The sequence below is a fragment of the Peromyscus maniculatus genome, chromosome 1 (genome assembly GCF_049852395.1).
Source record: "Peromyscus maniculatus bairdii isolate BWxNUB_F1_BW_parent chromosome 1, HU_Pman_BW_mat_3.1, whole genome shotgun sequence".
In the NCBI taxonomy this organism is placed as follows: Eukaryota; Metazoa; Chordata; class Mammalia; order Rodentia; family Cricetidae; genus Peromyscus; species Peromyscus maniculatus.
Window position 1 is genome coordinate 147,684,632 of NC_134852.1, and position 21,788 is coordinate 147,706,419.

At 45.3% G+C, this 21,788-nt stretch overlaps 1 protein-coding gene across 14 annotated transcripts in view; it reads right to left on the minus strand.

Moving 5' to 3' along the window:
- Positions 1–15,467: 15,467 nt before the first annotated feature.
- Ebf3 (EBF transcription factor 3) overlaps positions 15,468–21,788 on the minus strand; it is a 120,266-nt gene continuing 113,945 nt past the window's right edge. For 2 of the 14 annotated variants that reach the window (XM_016006092.3, XM_042285356.2), the window contains exons 14-17: positions 20,861–21,049; positions 20,221–20,310; positions 19,213–19,325; positions 18,032–18,187 (exon numbers count right to left, since the gene is read on the minus strand). In XM_016006092.3, the coding sequence (XP_015861578.1) occupies positions 18,170–18,187; positions 19,213–19,325; positions 20,221–20,310; positions 20,861–21,049 (410 nt within the window). In that variant the 3' untranslated portion in view covers positions 18,032–18,169. Of the gene's footprint in view, positions 18,188–19,212; positions 19,326–20,220; positions 20,419–20,860; positions 21,050–21,788 lie in introns of all 14 variants that reach the window. The other 12 variants (XM_016006094.3, XM_006987569.3, XM_016006091.3 and 9 more) reach the window with 9 other exon arrangements.

Sequence of the window (21,788 nt, forward strand, 5' to 3'; positions counted from 1 at the left end):
CCTTGTTTTGAAGTAAGCTGTCTCGTACTAGGAGATAGAGTTCAGTGGGTTGATAACTGACCTAGCATACCAGAGGCCCTGAGTTAGATCCCCAGTGCTGCATACCTTAGAAAGGCAGAGACTCATGGACCTGACCCCAGCTACTCCAGTGTATCTGGACTTGAAGCTCATCATCAGCCTCAACTGACTTCAGGACCAACAAGGCTACCGCAGACCCGGTCATAAACTCAAGACAAGTTAGATGCGACAAACCACTGCTCTTTAAGACTCTGAACAGCCTCCTCATGTTCATAGGGGAGTTGGAAACTTATTTTTGTCAAGGAGGTGTGTTAGCCACCTGTGGAACTTCTGTACTAGAAAGAAAACTCTGAAACCGATTGCAACATGTCAGTTAATGTCTTGGCTTCTCTGTCTCATTCTCAGTTTTTCTGCATGTATGAGACCTTGGGAGAAGATAGTCTAAAGGTGTGATGACCTCAGAAAGGCAGCCCAGACCTCTCCACACCCCCGCTGAGCACAGTACTTTAGAGTGGGCATGGCTTGCCCTCTGCTCTCTGAGTAGCCCTCTGCAGGCAGGGTATTGTCTCATCTGCGAGGTAAGAAGTCTCAGGACTGCCATTCCATAAGTCTCTGCTCCAAATAGCTGGGCTAGCCTCTGACTGGGGTCTCAGAACTGAGTACCCAACTTTTGCAGTCCATAGTGCACCTGGCCCAGCTCCTCGGAAAGGAGAGATTGGAAGTGGTCACCTGGACAGTCTTAGAGAAAGGGGCCAAGGGAGCTGAGAAAACAGGTTTGTCTTGACCATATTTCTGTCCCTTCTCCCTGTAGTCAGGGCACATACTCCCATAGTTTATTTTAAAGCTGGCTCTTTAATATGTACTTAGCACCCACCTTGTTGCTGATGCCAAAAGAAACTGAGAGAGGCTGGACCACGTTGCCAGCCAAGGGCAGCTTGATGCTAAGGTTTCTTCCAGGCCCTGTTCTTCCTGTAGCATTAGTAACATTTAAAAAAATGTCCCATGACTCCTAGTCACACAAAACCAGTGGTGACCTCACAGCATGAAGCGAGGGCACTAAGCTGCCCTCTGCGAACCAAGCTGTGGGAACTTTTCTCTGCCCCATGGCCCAGACTGTCAGTGATGATACTTTTCAGCCTGAACCCTGCCTACTCCAGCGGCTGCCAGCTACTCCCCAAAGGACAGCCATACAGATGTTAGCTTTGCTCTGCCACCACATAGGCATGATGCTTTGAGGTTTAAAAGCAGTTTTAGGGGCATGAGGTGATGAGTGACTGGGTGCAGTTCTAGCCGAACAAGCATGAATACCTGAGTTCAGATCCCCATCAGCCACACATAAAAATGAAACAGCTCTAGCAGTTTGTGTTTATAACCCCTCAGCAAGGGGTAGGGTTCAAAGGCAGAAGGATCCTGGGGCCTCCCAGCAAGACTAGCCAAATGAGCAAGCTCCCAGTTCAGTGAGAGACCCTGTCTTATAAAATAAGGGGGGGGGGCAATTAAGCAAGATTCCCCAGTATCAACCTGTAGCCTCTACACATTCCAGAGCATGATAATGCCTTATTCATCTTTTGAGACCGAGTCTCGTGTATCCCAGGCTGGCCTTGGACTCAGTAAGTAGCAGAAGATGACCTTGAACCCTCAGTCCTCTTCCCCCCACCTCTCAAATCCTGGGAGTATAGACATGCACCACCACACCTAGTTTATGTAGCCTTGGGGCGCTAGCCCAGAGGTCTGTGTGTACCTGGCAAGCAAGCACGCTATAACTAAATACATTCCCAGCACACAAGAACATGTTTTCTATAAAAATCATTGTTTAGAATGTGAAGTGGATGAAGCCACTGCTTATTTTCATTAGCCCTCTTTGTACGTTGAATATTTTTATTATTTGCATGTCATCTCCCTTCCCCCCTTTTCTCTTTTTCCATCAAAGTTGGGTTTTTTTTGTTTTGTTTTGGCTTGGTTTTGGTTTTGGGTTTGGGGAGGTTTGTATTTATTTTGGTAAGGGAAAAATTGACAAGAGAATACATGAAATCTAAACTATGCTCTGAAATCATTGTTTTCAGATGCACTTGATTTTAAGGGGTGGGTGTACAAACACTTTCAGAATCTAAAACAGCCTCAAGCTGTTGCAAATCCACTCTTTCCCCCCTTCACATGAGAAACATGCTATGTCAAATGAACATGTTACGCAGACATGTTCATGTTTAAATAAACCTGAATGACTTTTAATGTAGATTGTAATGATGCACATTGATTGTTTATAAAAATTTATATTTGGTAAGGTATGGTGGCTCACACTTGTAAGCAAGCTTAGCACTTATTGAGCAGAAGCAAAGAGATTATGAGTTCAAAACTCGCTTGGGCTACATAGTAAGTTCCAGACCAGCCTAGGCTAGAGTGTCTTAGTTTGGGTTTCTATTGCTGTGAAGAGACACCATGACCACAGCAACTCTTATAAAGAAAAACATTTAATGGTTGGCTTGCAGTTTCAGAGGTTTAGTCCATTATCATCATGGTGGAATTTGGTGGCATGCAGGCAGACATGGTGCTAGAGAAGGAGCTGAGAGTTCTACATCTTGATCCATAGGCAACAGGAAGTGAACTGTGTTCCACATTGAGAGTAGCTTGAGCAAAGGAGACCTCAAAGCCCACCCCCACAATGACATACTTTCTTCAGAAAGGCCACACATGCTCCAACAAAGTCACACCTCCTAATATTGCCACTCCCCATGAGCTTATGGAAGCCGATTACTTTCAAACTACCACATAGGGTGAGGCTCTATCTCTACATTATTAATTAATTAATTAGCCTTATGTATGACACCTTCCTCTATCCTCTTAATATCTTGCTAAAGCTCCAGAGGCCACAGTAGAGCTTCCTGTCCCCTGTTTCCTGTCCCCGCCCCACCTAGGGATTCATGTATTCTCGTCACCTTTTTCAAAAGCCATCTCTGGGCTTTGTCGGTCTCTTGTGGATTCCGTTGTCACTGTGATCTCTCCTTCTTTTCACATGAGCTGGGAGCTAGGTGGCCTCTGGCAATCCTTGTTGCCCAGATGGCCCCTGCCTCTGTGAGTCAGTGCCCTTCCTGTTGAGTAAATGTTAAGATTAGGACCTGCAAAACCCAGGTTCCAAGTCAGCTGCACAAAGAAAGCCAATGATTTTTTTTTTTTGAAAATTCAATGATCCACTGAAAGACAATGATTCTTCCCTATGTCATGAGGGTCAAGGCCAGAGTGTGAGGGGACCAGAAAGGTGTGATGCAGGATATGAGCTTGGGCAAATGGATGCCCAGACCCTGCGTCCTAGCATCAACCTACTCTCCAGCCCATGGCCATTACGCCATGGCTCAGCAGTCTGTGCCTGCTGCACACATACCCCACCCCCCAGCCCTGCCGCCCCTTACCTTTCACTTTATTAACTCCACTTGTGCTCAGTCAGCTCTGAGTACTCATCCCATTAGCACTCATCACGACTGCCCTCAAATTCTTGGGAAGCAATGAAGAGACTCACTGTGTTACTGAGTTTGGAAAATTCAATACTCCCAAGTCACTGGTTCCCAGAGATAAGCTCTGCCCAGCATCAAGTGAATCCTAGAATTCAATGAAAGAACAAATGCATAGGGTGAGCTGAGAAATTTTTAAAGGGTTCCAAGAAAGTTCTGCCTCTCTAGGAATAAAAACGGATTTTTTTTTTAATGTAAAGAAATTAGCAATAAGACAGTGATGAGCAAGAATACCCCAAAAGGTCAGAAGAAGAGAATTAAAACAGATGAAGAGAGTTTAGAAACTGATAATGGGATATTTTAAATCAGTGGAAGCGATGAACTGGCTATTCAATGCACATTCTGGGGATAATTTGTTTCCTGTCTGGAAAAAAATAAAATTTAATCTCTCCTCATATCAAACATAAAATTAACGCCCAAGAGATGAAAGAAGTAAAGGTTAAAACTATGAAAACTATCAAAGTGCTAAAATGAAATGTAAGATAATTCTGTTCTTAAACCACGGGATGGAGATGCTCATCCCACCCTGAGAATGCAAAGCCATAAAAGGGGGAGGAAGGAAAGGGGATTGCCAGAATAGAGGGAGGGACAGCCAGGGGAGCACAGTAGACATGTAGACTCGTGTGTGTGTGTGGGGGGGTGGTGGTGGTGTTTGTAACACATGACAGAGGAGCGGCAGCCACAGAGCACAGAGCTCTGAAAAGTGTTCAGGAGTAGGCAGACGTCAAGGAGACCAACGGGCGGTTCATGGGAGGAACGCAAATGGCAGCAGATGTGTGAAGAGACGCTTTCACTAACAATTAGAAAGGGCAACTTAAAACAGCACAGTGTGATTGTCACCAACAGAACAAGCAAAGGCCTGGAGCACAGCATCACTAGGAAGTGGTTGTGCACTGAAGCAAGAGCAGTCGGTGGCTGGCAGTTTTCTCCAGGGCCTGTTTTCAGCACCCAGTCAGGGCCCGGCAACAAGTAGGCACTAAGTATAGACAGACAGACAGACAGACAGATAGATGATAGGTAGGTAAGTAAGTAGGTAGATAGATATATAAGTAGATAGATAGATAGATGATAGATAGGTAGGTTGGTAGATAGATAGATAGATGATAGATAGGTAGGTTGGTAGATAGATAGATAGATAGATAGATAGATAGATAGATAGATAGATAGATGATAGATAGATAGGTAGGTAGATAGATAGATAGATAGATAGATAGATAGATAGATAGATAGATAGATGATATGTAGGTAGGTAGGTAGGTAGATAGATAGATGATAGATAGGTAGGTAGGTAGATAGATAGATAGATGATTGATAGGTAGGTAGGTAGATAGGTAGATAGATAGATAGATAGATAGATAGATAGATAGATAGATAGATAGAAATAGAATATAGATAATTGGAGATAGATACTATTGTGCTAAAACATCTGTGACAAAAGTTGACATTTTACCCCTTCTAAAGTGCATAGCCTGATGGCATTTGGTACATTCATGTTGCTGTACAAACATTCCCAAGACCCTTTACCTTCTGTGTCTGCCCCAAACTCTGTCCCAATTAGACACTGACCTCCACTGCCCTACTTCCACCTGGCAATCCCATTCTACTTTCTGTCTCTGTAAATTTGGCTATACCAAGGACTTCACAAAAGTAGGCTTAGCCTTGTGTGACAAGAAGATTTTGACTTCAAAAAAAAATTGTATACATACATATATATATGTATGTATTCACATGTGTGTATGTGTATCTGTATGTGTTCATATGTGTATTTGTGTGTGTGTGTGTGTGTGTGTGTGTGTGTGTGTGTGCATGCAGAGATCAGAAGTGACAGGTGGTTGTCACAATCTTCCTGGGTTGCTTGCCATGGTTTGTTTGTTTTGAAACAGGATGTCTCACTGCCCTTGGAGCTCACTGATCAACTAGTCTGGCTGGCTAGCAAGCCTTAGGGATACTTTCTCTGCCTCCACCATGCTCAGATTACAGGCACTGTGCCCAGCTTTCTCATGTGGGTTCTAGAGGAGTCAAACTCAGGTCCTCTTACTTGCAAGACAAGCATTTTACCAACAGAGCCATTTCCCCAGCCCAACAACAAAATTTTAAATGAAGGAATGGATGTATTTCATATGAACAAAGGAGAGATCACATAGAAATTTGCTCATGAGTTAGTGACAGACCATGTGACACCATTGCAGACTTAAAGAACACAATTAAAAAGTGAGTCACAAATGTAATACCAGCTCCAGCAGGTATACTATGCCTCTGGCCTATGCAGGCACCTACACATATATGCACATGCCCCTATATCCCCCACATAATTAAAATTATAAAAGTATAAATGTTTAAAAATTAATGACAGTCTATTTTATTTTTTATTTACTGTGTATGGGTATTTAGTATGCACGTTTGTCTGTGCACTATGTATGTGCCTGGTGCCCTCAGAGACCAGAAGAGAGCATCGGATTCCCTGGAACTGGAGTTACATATCATTGTGAGTCACCATATGGGAGCTAGGGATTAAACCCAGGTCCTCTGGAAGAGCACCTAGTGCTCTTAATCATTGAGCCATCTCTCCAGCCCTTCAGTGACATTCTTAACAGAATAAGACAAAAATGTATAATTCATAATGAAACACAAAAGACCTTGAGTAGCCAAAACAAGCCTAAGCAGAAGTATCAGTGTTAAGAGCACAATAAAACCCTTGATTTCAAATTATACTACAGAACCACTGTGGTGGTTTGAATGAGGGTGGACGCCATAGGCTCATAGATTTGAATGTTTGGTCACCAGGGAGTAGCACTATCAGGAGATGTGGCCTTGTTGGAGGAAGTGTGGCCCTGGGGGTGGGCCTTGAGGTTTCAGAAGTCCAAGCCAGGCCCAGAGTCTCTCTCTTCCTGCTGCCTGTGGATCCAGATGTAGAACTCTCAGCTACTTCTCCAGCACCATGCTACCATGCTTCCTGTCATGCTGATAATGGACTAAACCTCTGGACTATAGGCAAACTCCAATTAAATGCTTTCCTTTGTGTTAGCTGCTACTGTCACAGTGTCTCTTCACTGCCAGAGAACATCGAGTAAGGTAACCATAGTGATGCAAACGGCATGCTGCGGGCACAAAGACAGACCGTACAGGCCGACAGAACTGAATAGAAGACCCAGTAATAAACCCAAGCAGCTGTGGCCGCCTAATCTTTGACAAAGGTGATAATCACATAATCATATATTGAAGGAGAGAAAAACCCACATTTCATCCACAAATGGTACTGAGAAACTATATACCCGCATGTTGAAAGAATGGAACTAGATCCACATCTCTCACAAAATCAACTCAGTGAATGGATCAAAAACTTTAAATGTAAGACGTGAAGCTCAGAAGCTTCTAGAGGAAACGCTTCACAGACACAGGCAAAGATTTTCCAAGAAGAATTCCAGTAGCTCAGGAAGCAATCCTAAGAGCTGCCAAAGGGGATTGCACGTGGTTCAAAAGCTTCCTCTAGGCGAAGGAGGCAGACTACAGCATGGAGGATGTCTGAAAACTGCACATCCGGAAAAGGATTCCTAACTAGAACCCATAAGCAACTCCAAAATTAAACGCCTCTGATCAGTAGCTGAGTTAATGGGTAGAACAGACAGCCGTCAAAGGGAGAAGTACAAATAGCCGGTCAGCATTTTGAAAAAGTGGTCGACACCATTAGCCATCAGGGACATGAGACTTGAAACAGCAGTGAGGCTCCATTCACTCCAGTCAGGATGTCTGCCATCCAGGAAAACGATGGCAGGAAATGCTGGCGATGATATGGAGAGGGAGGAGAGCACTGTTGGTGGGAGTTAAACTGCTGCAGTCAATGTGGAAATCAGTGCTTACAAAGTGAAAACTAGAACTGCTCACATGACCCTGGGTCCCACTCCTGGGTACCCGAGGGATTGTAAGTCAACACCCCATGGAGATCTATGCACACCATGTTTACTCCACCATTCAGAGTCGCCAAGGCTCTGGAACCAGCCTCCAGGTCCACTCACAGACAAATCCTTACAGACAGTGGGGTTCATAAACACAGTGGGGTTTTATTCAGCTGTGGAGAATGAAATTAAGACATTTGCAGGAAAATGAATGGAACCAGAGACCGCCGTGTTAAACAAAATAAGCAGAAAAGTACCTCCTGTTCCTTCTCCTATGCAGAATTTATATTTGAATTAATATACATATATGCATTCTGTGAGTGAGCCCTGAAAGTGGAAGGGAGGGGAAAAGCATCTAACAGAAGTGAATTGCAAGAGAGCGATGAAATGTATGTGACATAAACAGAGGGGACTATTTGGAGGGAAGGAGAAGGCCAGCAAGAAGGACAGAGGGTGGAGGGGACAGGGGAGCCCAGCAGGACAACACACACACACACACACACACACACACACACACACACACACACACACACACACTGTATACATATATATATTCATACATACATACGTATATCACAATGAGACCCATTACGTGTGCTCTGAGACACACATGTATCTGAGAAAATAATGGTCATGTCTTTATATCTCAACAAGACCTCAGATCTCCCCCTCCCCCACCATGATACTGGGAATTGAACCTAGGCCTCGCTCGTGTTAGACAAATGCTCTACCACTAAGCTACATCCTCAGTCCTCTTTTGATCGTTTTGTCTAGCTGGATACAGGGTCTCGTTAAGTTACCCAGCTGGCCTTGAGTTAACTCTAATTCTCCTGCTCTGTCCTTCCAATTAGTTGGGATGACAGACCTGTGCCATGGGGTCAGGAACTTTTTATTATTTTTATAACAGCTTTATTGAAATAATTCACATGGGGCAACTCACCCATTTCAGGAATATGACTGAATGCTATGAAACACATAGTCAATTTTGAAATATCTCCATCAATTCAAAAAGAAACTCAGGAGGCTTTTTGCTAAATTTCTCTGTTCCTTGCATTCCCAGGCAAAATAACTCCCAGCATGCTTTCTGTCCATGTAGATTTGTCTCTTCTGCATATCATAGCAATAAAGATACTGGAAAGAATGGTTACTGGCTTCTTTCATTTAACATGTCCTTATGGTTCATCTGTGCTATAGCATGTTTGAGCATCTCATTCTTTTCATGACTGAATCCTATCCTATTGTATAAATAAATCTGTCTGTTGGCTGCTGTGTGCACTGCTGTTGTGTGCAAGTTTTCGGTCAACATGTCCTTTTCACTTCTCTTGGGTCTGAACCAGAACTAGAAATGCTGGGTCAAATGGGAGTTCTGCACGTTACTGTTGGAGAAACCGCTGGAGAGTCTTCCAATGTGGCTTCACTGTTCACAGTCCTACCAGCAACAGAGAGCTCTGGCTCTCACCGCCAGCCCCTCTCCAGTACTGCCATTGCCTGCCTGCAGGGCTGTGGCAGGTCCTGCTGGCTGTAAGTACTGACTCCTCCTAGTTTGACTGGCGTTTCCCTGATAACCGGTGATGCTGAGTGTCTTTCTCATGCTTATTGGGACTTTGTACATCTTCTCCCTGTTCAATCCCATTGGGCGATGTGCGACCTCTGCCAGCAGCTCACTGGCTCACTGTCTTGACTGATTTTGTTTTGTAGGATGTTTTGAAATTGGGGCAAGTGGGGGTGGGGGGGGCGGGGGGAGGCGGGCGGGGAGGGACTCCACTTTTCCTTCTTGTCTAAGGTGGTCTTAATTGTTCTCTGGTGGGAGATTGTTATGGCGACCCTTAGGATCTGTTCGTCCACTTCTTCAAAGAAACCATCCGTGACTGCAGAACAATCACACTGAGTCTGCGAGTCAACGTGAGGATTGCCATGGCGGTAATGCTACAGACCCACCCGTGATCACAGAACACTTTGAATTTATTTAAATCTCCCTAACCATATTCAAAACTAAAGCAAGAGCTGGAGCGATGGCTGGGCAGTTAAGAGCACTGTCTGCTATTGCAGTAGGCCTGAGATGGTTCCCACCACCTCCCCGGGGCTCACATCTATCTGTAACTCTAGTCCCAGGGCACTCAGTGCCCTCTAGAGGCACCAGGCACACATGGGGTAATAGACAAAGCATAATAGACATAAACTAGAAATAAATATATCTAACGTAAAATAAAAATTAATTAAGCAATCAATCACCAAAAGGCAGTATTTGAGAAAATGTCCCACCTGCTTCACAGCAGTTCTCTCTGAGGATTTCCTTATCTTGCTGGAAGGTTCTGAAAGTCACTGGGGGGTTGAGTGTCTCACTTCTTCTAAGGCATTGCAACCAGGGTGCACAAACTGAGGGGCCATCTGGAGGGAATGGGATCTTTATTTCTTTTGTCCCCCTAAAGGCCTCTGTCCTGCTTGGCTGCCTAGGAAGAGGAGGACTTTTCACTTGTTACATGGGGAGAAATGTTCTCAGAGACACAACTTGCCTGTCTGTTTTGTGGAAAATATAGATAGTATTACTTTTTAGGTAATTTTCTATTTACTTTTAGGGCCAAAAGTAAGTAGAAAATGGGGTTATAATATATAAACTTTCTGCCTCTCATATATAGCAAGAGGGAATTTTGATATAATCCTGAAAAGCATTTTTCAGTGTGCATGGATGCATTCTTCTGGTCATCTCTCAGAAATTTACAGATTGGAATCATGTTATATTCAAGGTAACATACTTACATAACTTAATGCTATGTCATTGGTGTTTATCATTTCATGAAATATCCTTCAAAACATGATCTTCATTGTAACATGAATCTTAACAGGTCTTATTAATAAAATCAAACCTGGAGCCAGGTATTGGGGTGAATGCTGGAAGATCAGAGAAGCAGAACAAGCCACAGCCACCTCACCTTGCTAATTCCTCAGCTGATCCTGTTTCCTCAGACTGGAAGCCTCTCAGTCCTCATCCAGAATGGATCTCAGTTAAACTGTTGCTCAAAAGCCTAAAAGCTTAATCAGCTCCAGTTCCTGGTCCTCACACCTTAAATACCTTTCTGCTTTCTGCCATCACTTCCTGGGATTAAAGGTGTGAGTCAACATGTTTGGCTGTTTCCAGTGTGGCTTTGAACTCACAGAGATCTGGATGGATCTCTGCCTTTGGAATGCTAGGATTAAAGGTGTGTGTGCCATCATTTTCTGGCCTCTATGTCTAGTGGCTGTTCTGTTCTCTGACCCCAGATAAGTTTATTAGGGCGCACAATATTTTGGGGAACACAATATAACAACACTTAATAGCTTAATAGAACCTATGATATTCTATTATATGACAATATCAGAACTAATTACTGATCCTGTTTCCAGCCATTTGGGTGCTTTTCATTTTTAATAAATATGGCATCAGGAAAAGTTCATGCACTTAGGGTCTTGTCTATTCTCTCATTATTTCCTTGGAAATGATTCCTAGAAATGGAATTATTGAGTCAAAAGACTATGAGCACTTAGGTCTCTATGCAAAATCCTGTTGATTTTCAGAGCATTTGTAAGAGTTCTAATGAGAACTCTAGAAGAACATCCATTTCTCCACCATGAGCGTTGAACACCATTCTTTTCTGGTTTAATAAATGAAAAAAAAACTCATCCTTTTAATATGTGTATGTGCTTTTCTGTCTTTCTCTTTAGAAATTTACAGATTGGAATACATTATAGTCAAACACTATACGCTTATACAACTTCATTTTATCTCATTGGTATTTATCATTTTATGAAACATACTTCAAAACGTGATCTTCATGACTTAACAGAACCTATACTGTTTCATTATGTGACTGTGTTAGAACCTAATTGCTAATCCTGTGTGATGTTTTAAAGAAAATGACTCCCAAAGGGAGTGGTTCTATTAGGAGGCGTGGCTTTGTTGGAGTAGGTGTGACCTTGTTGAAGGAAGTGTGTCACTATGGAGGTGGGCTTTGAGGTTTCATACATGCTCAAGCTAAGCCCAATGTCACAGACCACTTTCTGTTGCCTACAAGCCAAGATGTAGGATGCTCAACTACTTCTCCAGCACCATGTCTGCCTGCATGCCACCATGTCGCACCATAAGGATAATAGACTAAACCTCTGAAAATGTAAGCCACCCCAATTAAATGATTTTTTTTCCTCTGTAAGAGTTTCCACAGTCATGGTGTCTCTTCACAGAAATAGAAACCTTAACTATGACATCTTGTTTTCGGCCATTTGGGTGCACATAATAATGCATCTTTTAAGTGAGAGTGAACATAGTTTCCTAGGCATTTTCCTTAAGAAAACTTTATTGACAGTTATGCTCTGAATGTATGAATCTATCCATGTAATGTACAGACATGTGGGTGTTTTCAGACTATAGATGTCTACCCTAGACACTCAGTAAAGTCCATAACTCATTGATGACTAATAATGGTCAAGATTTTCCTCTTTGCCCAGTTAGGCTTTGAATTGTTTCTACAATATTTTTTCCCTAATTTTATGTTTTTATCCACTTTAAACTGTTTCTACTTCTTCTCAGGAAGTTCAGGGGCCTCCTTTTCTTTAACTTTTCAATAGCTTCCAAAGTGACAGGTTTCACATTTGATATGGGTTGATTTTTTATCACCTCTTGTCTTTCTTATAAATTGATAGGGAAGTTGCCCTTTAAAAACCGTGGTTCATGAGTCTTACTGCTCACTATTGGGTAAAGATAAAATCTCTGGTTTCTGCTTCTACTGGGTACCCCCACTCAGGCCCTATGTTCTGCCAGCACCCTAATAGTGGTCATGTAGCAGAAAAGAATTTGTTATTCACAGAAGGAGACTCAAGATTTGAGCTCAGTTTTGTCTGGGTCTTGCCTGATGATACCTGAATGAGCTACAGTAAGGACTCATGGTTCAAGACCCACCATCAGTTCAGCCTTGTGAGGGAGAGTGGTCTGATGGGTCAGGAAGACAGCACGGCCTCTTCATGCCCTTTGTTTCTTGTGCTTTCTACACCTTGAGCTCTGTTGAAACTCGTTCTAACTCTGCCACCTACACAGTGACTCACTCCCATTTTCCCTTTTCATCCCGGCACTTTGTAGCACCAACAGAAGCCGATTTATACTGGTCCCTTTCCAGCTGTGGCTTCTGGGCTAAACTTTTGCTGCCCAGTCCCTCTAGTGTGGTCTCAGTGAACCCGAACAGCATCACCCTTCAGTACCTGCATCCTGTGACCAACTTTCTTCCCCTGGCCCCCATACACAGCAGATGTACCAAAGCTCCAGGGAAGAGGAACCTGCAGCCAAAGCCTGGGGAGTAAGGGTGTGTAGCACCAATTGTGCCTCATAGTAAACCATCTTGAGCCCTCTGGTGTGTGCCGAACAGACCAGCTAGTTTCCTCTTACAGTCTGATCAAATGGCCCGGATGGACTAGAGACCTCCATGATGGATGGATTGGTTGTGATCCTTAGAAATGGATTCTCTCCTCCTTCCCATTCAAACTGTTTTCATCTCTAATTCTTAAGGATGTTAGAAACCTAAGACAGTGGGAAAGGCAGAGTTTGGAGGCCAATGGGATTGCATTTGGCATCTAGCCTTGGCTCCCTGGCAAGTCACCTGACCTTGCTTTAGCTCTTTGTTTTGAGGTACTGGGGATTGAACCTAGAGCTTCTCACACCAGACATGGAGCACAGGCTCACACAGAATGCTTTAGAAGATTGAGTGACCCAAAAGGTGTTCTGCAAGCCCCTGAGCCATAAACCAGCCATTGGCGGTTTGAAAATATAGGCTATCCACGGAGCTTTAAAGTCAAACTAGACTCAGGGGCCACTGAGTCCTGCCAAGGATGACCTCCCCTACCCCCAGGTTATTTAGTGATGGGTGCATTCAGAACGGCTTGGTCCCAGTTCTGGTTGGGGGTTTGGTTTTTGTGTGGACTAGTGGAACCATGTATAAACCCACACAGGGGCTCACAGCCACCTTCTGCTCTGCTAAAGCTCTCCTCTCCTCCCATTTGTCTCCAGGGCAGGGCTAGGGTATAGAGGCACTGGGGTTGGGAGCTCGTCCACCCTACTCCCAACCCACATCAGCAACTGGCTCCCTGTGAAACCTGCAGCTCTATGCTGGGACATGACAAATGACCACAAAAATCAATTTGTAATCTGATTGGAGGTTTTTGATTTCCTCTGATGAGTTTAAATTTCATTAAAAGCAACCTTATTCCAACATAAAAAGAATCCTTGAAGGGTAAAACAGGGGATTGTCTCACCCAGTATAAAGCATCCCAACTCTTTTGTGTGATTTATTCATGGCATTAATTGTAAGGGCCAGCCCGCGGTGTCTGCTGGCAGCTGTGTTGTTATCGGGGCCTGGGATCGGCCCAGGCGGGCTCAAAGCACAAGGACTCACATTCAAAACTCGCTCTTCGGCATATCGACACTTCAGTTATCAACAGACCTTTTTATCTGCGGGGAGGGCACTCCAAGCTCGGGGGGCCAGAATAAGCTAGGACTCAACGCCATGCCTCTCTGAATTCTCCTAATTGTATGTATTCTCTGAGAAAATGATCATCGTGGCCTCTTGTCTTGATGAGAAATTGACATTTTCTGAGGACTTCTTTGGGTGCTCCGAGCGGGGGAGATAAGGCCCGGAGTTGTTTTAAAGCAGAGCGGCCTTTCTTTCCTTTCAGGGGCCTCTTTATTGCTCTCGTTGACCCACTTGATGAGTATGGATTTCACGAGGTCTTTTTCAGCATTTGAACTATAAAAGGTTCAGCACGACACCACCCCTTATAGACAAAAGATAACCTTGCCCTTTGAATATATTGATTCTTTATTAACTAGGCTGTTTAATGCAATGAAATGAGGCATTAGATTGAAGCCCATTTCAAGTGCTTTGAATAATCTTTAAAAGCTTGAAAGACCTTAAAGGGAGGCCTGACAATACTTTGCATTCGTTTTTTTGAGAGAATTGGTTCTTGCTTCTGGATTGAAACCCAAGCGTTTGAACTTCTCTCTGCCCAGGTCAACAGCACCTGGCACACTAGCTCCAAAGACCTGAGCAGAGTTCCTGGTCTCAGCTCAGAGGGATGAGGTTGGGCTTTGGACAACATCTTCCCCAGCCCTGTAGACTTGGGAAGGCCTAAGTAGGCTTTGTGCCGTGGGAACCTATTTCTTTACTGTCTCTTTAAGGCCAGCCGGCAAAGGATCATCACTGACAGGAGGGAGAGGTATTCACAAGTTTCTTTATGTTTTGAATAATTGTTTCCTGTTTTGCTCAGCAGAACAAGTAATTAAGATGACATTTGTGAGTACTAATTTAGATCACACTTATGTGAATGTGTGACAGAACTGCAAGCCAAAACATGCAAAACCTGCCTTTCATTGAGGAGAAAATGGAAAGGGCCGAGCAGAATAAAATGGGGTAGGGGAGCCGTGCAGGGGCTGTGTAAGCTAGAGCTGGTGCTGATGGCTGAGCGCGCTGGAGTCCCAGCCTTGGCTTCCACCTATGTGTAGCCTCCAGCGGCCAGTGCCAAACCCCTCTGTGCCCCAGACAAGTTCCAGTGCTGGAATCCTTTCTATCACGCCATCAGGATGGCTCCCATGTGCATAGTGTTTGCCCAGAGCCCTGATAAGCTCTCCTGACCTGGTTCTTGCCAAAGGGGACATAGGGATGCAGAGTAGGGATGAGTGAGTATTGGGGGAGCCAGAGCAGGTACTGTCCAGCCATCCAGTTCAGAACACTGATTACCCAGCTTCCCCCCAACCTCAGGATCATGTACAGGGCACCCTGGTGCTGCTGTGACCCAGGCAGTTGTGACAGAAACAGTTTGGGCCTGAGTGTGCGGGCGGCCTCAAGTGTTCTGACGGGACTTGTGGCATCACAGCCACCTCAGGAACTGTGCCGATTGAGGGCTGAAAACTCTGGAGGGTTCTTTAAAATCGTTTGGATCTTGGTGAGCCCCAGCTCTGGAGCCTGGGATGTGGAAATGAAATCCCCAATTCATTTGTCAGTCATTTTAATAGTCAAACAGATAGAATTACCCAAAGTGAAATTCACAGACAAGAAATACTTTAATTAAATATTGTGTAAAATGAACATTTTTATACAGTTAAATATCTGAAAAAATGTACAGATAAAACAATCTTATTGTAGGGTCTCTGACAGCAAAATCTACCATTTAGTGAAGCTCTCGGTTTTGGACACAATGAAGCGATGAGGGCGTCGACTAGTCGATCTAAAACACAAACCGGGTGCGGGCATGGGGGGGACTTGCTAATGTGCACGTGAGTTCTTTTTAGGTCAAACCCTTACTTACACAAAATAAATCGAGGCAATTTAGTTCCAAAGTGACTTCTCAGGCTGTTCCATGTAGCTAAGCCCTGTCAGGAGTCACATAGTCAGAGAGCGACCCACTGACCGCTGGGGACATTCTGTTTGTCTTATTGAGTCCCTTGAATGAACACTTTCGAAGCTGTCCATTGTTTCTTTGTGTATGTGTGTGTGTGATTTTGAAAATTCCCTCCTTTCTGTTTCAAATCTGACTTCTGGTGCTGTGTACAATGCATGTGCTGTCTGCAAGGACAATGAGGATGAAGGGAAGAGGGAGAGGAATCCCGACCGACGCTTGCTCTCAGGGTGGGTTTGGCACTGACAGGCACAGTGTCTGAAGGAGGTCTTTCCAGTTAAAAAAAGTATAGACAGTGCTGTTGGATCTGGCCACAAAAAGGTATTGTTTAACATTAAAAAAGACCAGCAGTGTCTCCCTGACACCTCTCTAACTCCAGGGTGGCCTTGAGCGGTCAGAAAGCAGCAGACAGATCCAGGAAGGAGTGACTGGCAGACTGAAAGTTTGTGCTTTTGGCGTGTGGTGTGTGTGTGTGTGTGTGGTGTGTATATGTGTGTGTGTGATGTGTGTGTGTGTGTGTGTGTGTGTGTTCATCATCAGTCTCCAAATGTTAACAATTGTGGTAGAAGCCTGTGAGAAAGTAGCACAGAAATTCTTCAAAGAAGTTCACTTTTAAGGCATCAGAGAAGTTAATGTGGCAAACATCTGTAATTAAAACATCGGAAGTAAATTTTATTTTAAACTTTAGGCCTCTGAATTTTTCCAGTAAACACAGTTCAGCTATGTGGCAAAGTCCTAGGTGGCAGCTAAAATGACTTTTTTTTTTTTTACATTCTACAAAAAACAAATTAAAAATAAAAAATAAAATAAGGACACAGCCCCGGACGGTGTGGCCCCTTCACAGCCGTTCCACATGCAGAATCTACTAGGATTTGTCACGGCCGCTGACACCGTTTTCTTTTGACTATACAACAAACTTTTCTTTTCAAAAGTATTTGTTCAGATAACTTAAAAATAATATAAAAATAAACAATGAATTTGACTTTTCCTCAACATAAAAAAAGGGATGGAAAGTCTAAACAATAGCAAATGGTTTAGGTACAAATGAAATGTAAGGACATTGATTGATTTTAACAAAACAGATCAAAGAGACAGTTCTTGGTGTCTGCCCTCTCCCTGTGTAAGAACCCGGGGCAGGATCAAACACCAAGACAGACATGAAGAAAGAAGCGGGCAAAGCAATGTACAAAATCTCAAAGATAAATACAATATTTATAATTGATATGTTACAAAATAAAGTCCCTTAACAACTGCAAGTGTTCATGGGGAAGGAAGTGTCGCATGAAAGAGCATTTTATCCCTTATAAGACACATAAGGAATAAAACTCGTTTTTCTAAATATTTTAAGTGGATCTGAAAAAAATTCAAGACAAGTGTATAAATATTTAGCTACAACTTTGGCAAAATCACAAAAGTCTACAATTTTATAACCACATACAAAACACATCAGGGAAGAAGGGTCTAGAAGTCAAAAGGACAATTTCAGGTACAAGAAACATAGACCTCACAGTAGCCTAAGAATGCAATAGGTTTACAGTGCGCAAAAGTTGAAAAAATGTTGCCGATCGCACTTGCTTTAACAGGAAGCTCTAGGTGGGAGAATATTGGAACCAACAGACAGTAGCATATTTTTTTTTCTCTGTCAGTGTGCTTGTTGAAGGCAAGAGATTCGATATCAAAGTTACAATTTCTAACTACAATAAGTTACAAAGTTTCATTTCATTAAGATGAAGTTAAGCAATGATAAACCCTCCCTCCCTCCCTGCCACCCCAAATTCACCTAGTCATATCCTCCTCTGTTCCAGTTAATGGCTCATACCTCCTTGGCCCCCTTTTTTTCACCACAAAAAAATATTTCACATTATAGAGATACACAACCATTGTGAATCTAAATATGAGTACAGAAAAATGTTGCGAGGCTTTCCTCCTCAGTGTTGCATGGGCATCAAAATGGTGCATATTCACGAAGCTTCTCCCCACACAGATAGCACGCACTAGACAGCCAAGACGGGATCAGAAACTTTATACAAAATAGGCGTCGCTTTGTTCTCCTTAATCTTCAGGACTGAGAAATGTGAAAATATGAGAAAAGTTCAGTCAATAAAATGGAATTGTTCATGAAGAAGTAGGCTTGTTCGCGTGTTGATTCTTAACAGTTTAAATAAAATCTTTAAATGTCTCTTGTAGCATTCAACTGTTGCTGATTTTTAGTTTTGAAGATAGCGTTTTTTTTGTTTTTTGTTTTTCCATCAGCACGTCTTAACACACTACACGTGTCCCCTGAAGTCCGTCCTTGGATGCTGGGTGCTGTGAAGGTAAACAGAGTCCCTCACATGGGTGGGACTACCAGCCCAGACATAGCTGCAAAGGAGAAGGAGACAGCAGTTAATGCCGACCACCCCACACGCGCACCCTCCTGCGGGCCCAGCTTGCTCCTCCTGTGCCGGGGTCCACAGGGAAGCCAGACTCGCTCAGCTCTCTGGAGAGCCAGCCAGCTTTGTCATGGCAGGGGTGTGTTGGGAAGTCTACTTCTGGGGGTGAGGGCACACTGGTGGCACGGTTCCCGCAAGCCTTCCTGGTGCTGCAGCCCTCGGAAAAAGGCCTCCTCTGCGAGAGGGGACGCTCTCTGCTTTGCACGTCTCCACACTGTGTTCAAGGCAAAGGGCAGCTCACGCTTTGGAAAGACGGGAACCAGCCTGGCCATGGCTTTGCAGGCCTTGCTTTTCCTAAGTGAAATGGAGACTTGCCTCAGTTTCCCCCTCTGCCTTTGGGCCAGGCTCTGGACCTCCTACTAGCAGCTCCGTAGCGTAAGGGTGAGTCAGGCTCTCAGACCAAAGCCCCAACAGGGCCCAACTGCTCTGGAATGTCGTGGCCAGGGGGTGACGGTGGCACCAACCACCTCAGAGTGCTGCTTTCTCTTCACACAATCAGAGAAGCTCGGCACTGAAGCGCCAAGTGCAGCCAGCTCTGCAGTGAACTCCTGGTCCGAATGTAATTTAAAATCTTTTAACTCTGGTGTTGTTTAATTTTTGTCAGAATGACTGTTCTCATTAATTTATGTATAACATATTAATACATTTGTTCATGTAGTGATGTGAGCTTCAATTTCTCAGTCCATTAATTTCAACGACATTAATTTATCTCCGACTCACCGTTACAACTTTATGGTTTGGCAGGCCCCTGTGTACACACACTGCTTATGTGGTACCACCTAGTCGGCCTCGATGCTGGGGCATGGCCACAGACACCTGCCCTCACTGCCTGCCTGCTAAGCAGCATTGGCCTGGTGCCCAAGGACAGCTCTGAGGCCGGCTGGCGACGCCCGGGGCCTGGGCGTCCCGTCAGCACTGACAGGTGTGAAGACAATGAGTTCAAATCATTGATACCTTTCCAGTTCCTTTTTTGAGCATTAGTTCATCAAAGTGGAATATACCACCGACTTCACAAAAGGGCCAGTTTGTCTTCTCCACGGTTGCGTCCTCGGCACCCAGCAGAGAGCCTGGCACACAGTAGGCACTCGGTAAATACCGGTTGAAGGGGTTCATGTGTTTAAAGGAGAATGGGTTTGACTTTCACCCGGTGGAGCACATACCCAAGGTGGTGTCTGAAAGAGGCCAGATGACGGCCACTTACTTCTCAGGGAGTCAGCCCAAAGGCTTAGGGGCACCCATACGGCTTCACCACCACACTCATCGCAGGTCACATGCCGCATGAGCTGCCCTCAGTGCTGGGAAAGGTGCTTGGTGCCTGTTCCACACGGCCCCAGCCGTGGACAACTGTGTCCACGTGACAGTTCTCACGCCCTTGGGCCAACCCTTCCCACTCTGAACTGGGCGAGAACACTCACTCCCAACTACAGAGAGTCTCACCACCCAGTAACGGTACACAACTTGTCCTGGGTCAGGATGCTCAGCCCTTTCCAAGAGAGAGCAAAGCCACGGAGACTCATTGTCCTGATGGTAAAGGCGGTACATAAAACTCTGCCTCATGGCATGGGGAGCAGGCAGAGTCTGGGGTGGGCTCTCTAGATGGCACAGTGACCCGCCATCCATTCTGAGACTGTTTCGGCTGCCCCTTTAATAAGGAGGCTGCAAGCCTGGCACTAAGGGCATGGAGAAAGGCCAGGCCTGGGTACTAGGCTGCAGAGGGCTCTGTTTTTTTTCCCTCAAGGGAGGCTCCACCCCTTGGGGCATGGAAGAGTTACTGGACAAAAAAAAAAAACAAAACCCTAGAGGCAGAATCTGGTACCTACTGGGGCTTGAGGACCAGGCCTGTAGGTAGCTACGGGACAGGAAGGAGGATGCAGACCACGGAAACACATGCAAGGCCGCAGGCATGCAAGGGGTTTGGGAAGGGGCCGTGGGGCCCAGGGCACCCACCCGTACCACCCTCACCTTGCAGTCCATTCCCGTTGGCGCTGGTGCAGGAAGGAGGAGGCGAGGCTTGGGGCCGGACCACGGGCGCAAAAGCGCTCTTCTGTTTCACTGCGGAGATGACATTGGCAGGTGAGAATGAGAAAATGCCGTGTGTGCTGCTACAGTTTGAAGGGAGGGTGACCGAAGAGGCTGCCATGGTGGGGCTGGACGGCACTACTGCAACAAAGCAAACATGGTCAGCACACGCGGGCTGTGGCGCGGCACCACAGCGAGAGCTCCGAGGGCCTCGCCTCGCACGGGGAGGGGCCACAAAAAAACGAGACATGACATGCTTTGGCTCGGCCACGCTGGATAACAGGCAAACGCTTTGGGGGGCGGGGCGGGGCAGGGCGCGGGGCGGGGTCGTCGGGCTTTCTCTTCCAATTGAGCAGCCCCGCGCGGTTCAGATTTTTATTTTGGTGGCCAACAAGATGGCGCCGTTGGGGGGCGGGGGGCTGTGTTAGGTCAATTTGCGGTTGTCGTTTGGACGCCCAGCCTCTGGGGCCACCCTTCCTTTTATCCAGTAGCTCACATCACAGAACATCCAAGCAATACACACACTCGACTTTGTAGTGAATATGAATCTGCGTGATGACGTGTGACAAAAACAGACACTTACTGCCGTAGGGAGAGTTAGCGGAGGAGCCATTAAGAAATCCAGGCGAGCCAGGGACCCCTAGATTGGCCATGGCGCCACTTCCATATCCATTCATGCTAGTGCTGACTGTGTTGTAATTGGACTGCTGGGGAGTACTGCTGGGGACGTAGCCTCGCGGGGACACGCTGCTTGTATTGCGACTGTAGCCGACTGTTAAAATCCCCCCCCGGCCAAAAATAACATTATTATCAGTGACAGACACTTGGGGGGGGGAGTTTCCCCGAGAATCTATATCATATATTCAACATTTTAAATTGACTTTATGCTTCCTCTCGCCCTGGTGACTCTAGCCAGCTTGGATCATCTTATCACGCCAACCCTACCGCTGGGGAGACCCTGTTCCATCTCTGTTGGCTTCGATGGCCAGCCAAAGGGTGCTTTGATCTCACCTTCAGCTGTTTCCACTCGCTGCTTTAGAAGCAATGGCCAACAGCTTGGAGGCCTGACCTGCTACACCCCAACTCTCTCTCTGAACTTTCAGCCTCCACAGACCTTCAAATGCCATGGCTGACCAAGAGAGCTTGTGTGCGGCCATAACGTCCCTGGAAAGACGGTTTTAGGGTCCTCGTTTTCACAGCTGCTGCCTCTCTGAGCAGGGGTGGGGTGGGCGCCATAGCTCCTTGCCTGCTGTGGGGTGCGGGTAACCGGGAGCGAGGTGGGGCGGCTCTGTGATAGTTGCCTGAGTTTTGTTTTTGTTTTTGTTTTTGTTTTAAATAGAGATTGTGAACTAAACTGAGCTCAAAGAACCAGCTCAAAGGACACCAGATTGTGACCTCAACAGCCCTGGCCACTGTGCTACAGGATAAGGTACACCATGGTGGGGAATGGATGTTTTTAATCCATGGATCCAGACCAGGATGCGAACCCAAATACCACCCATGAGACATCC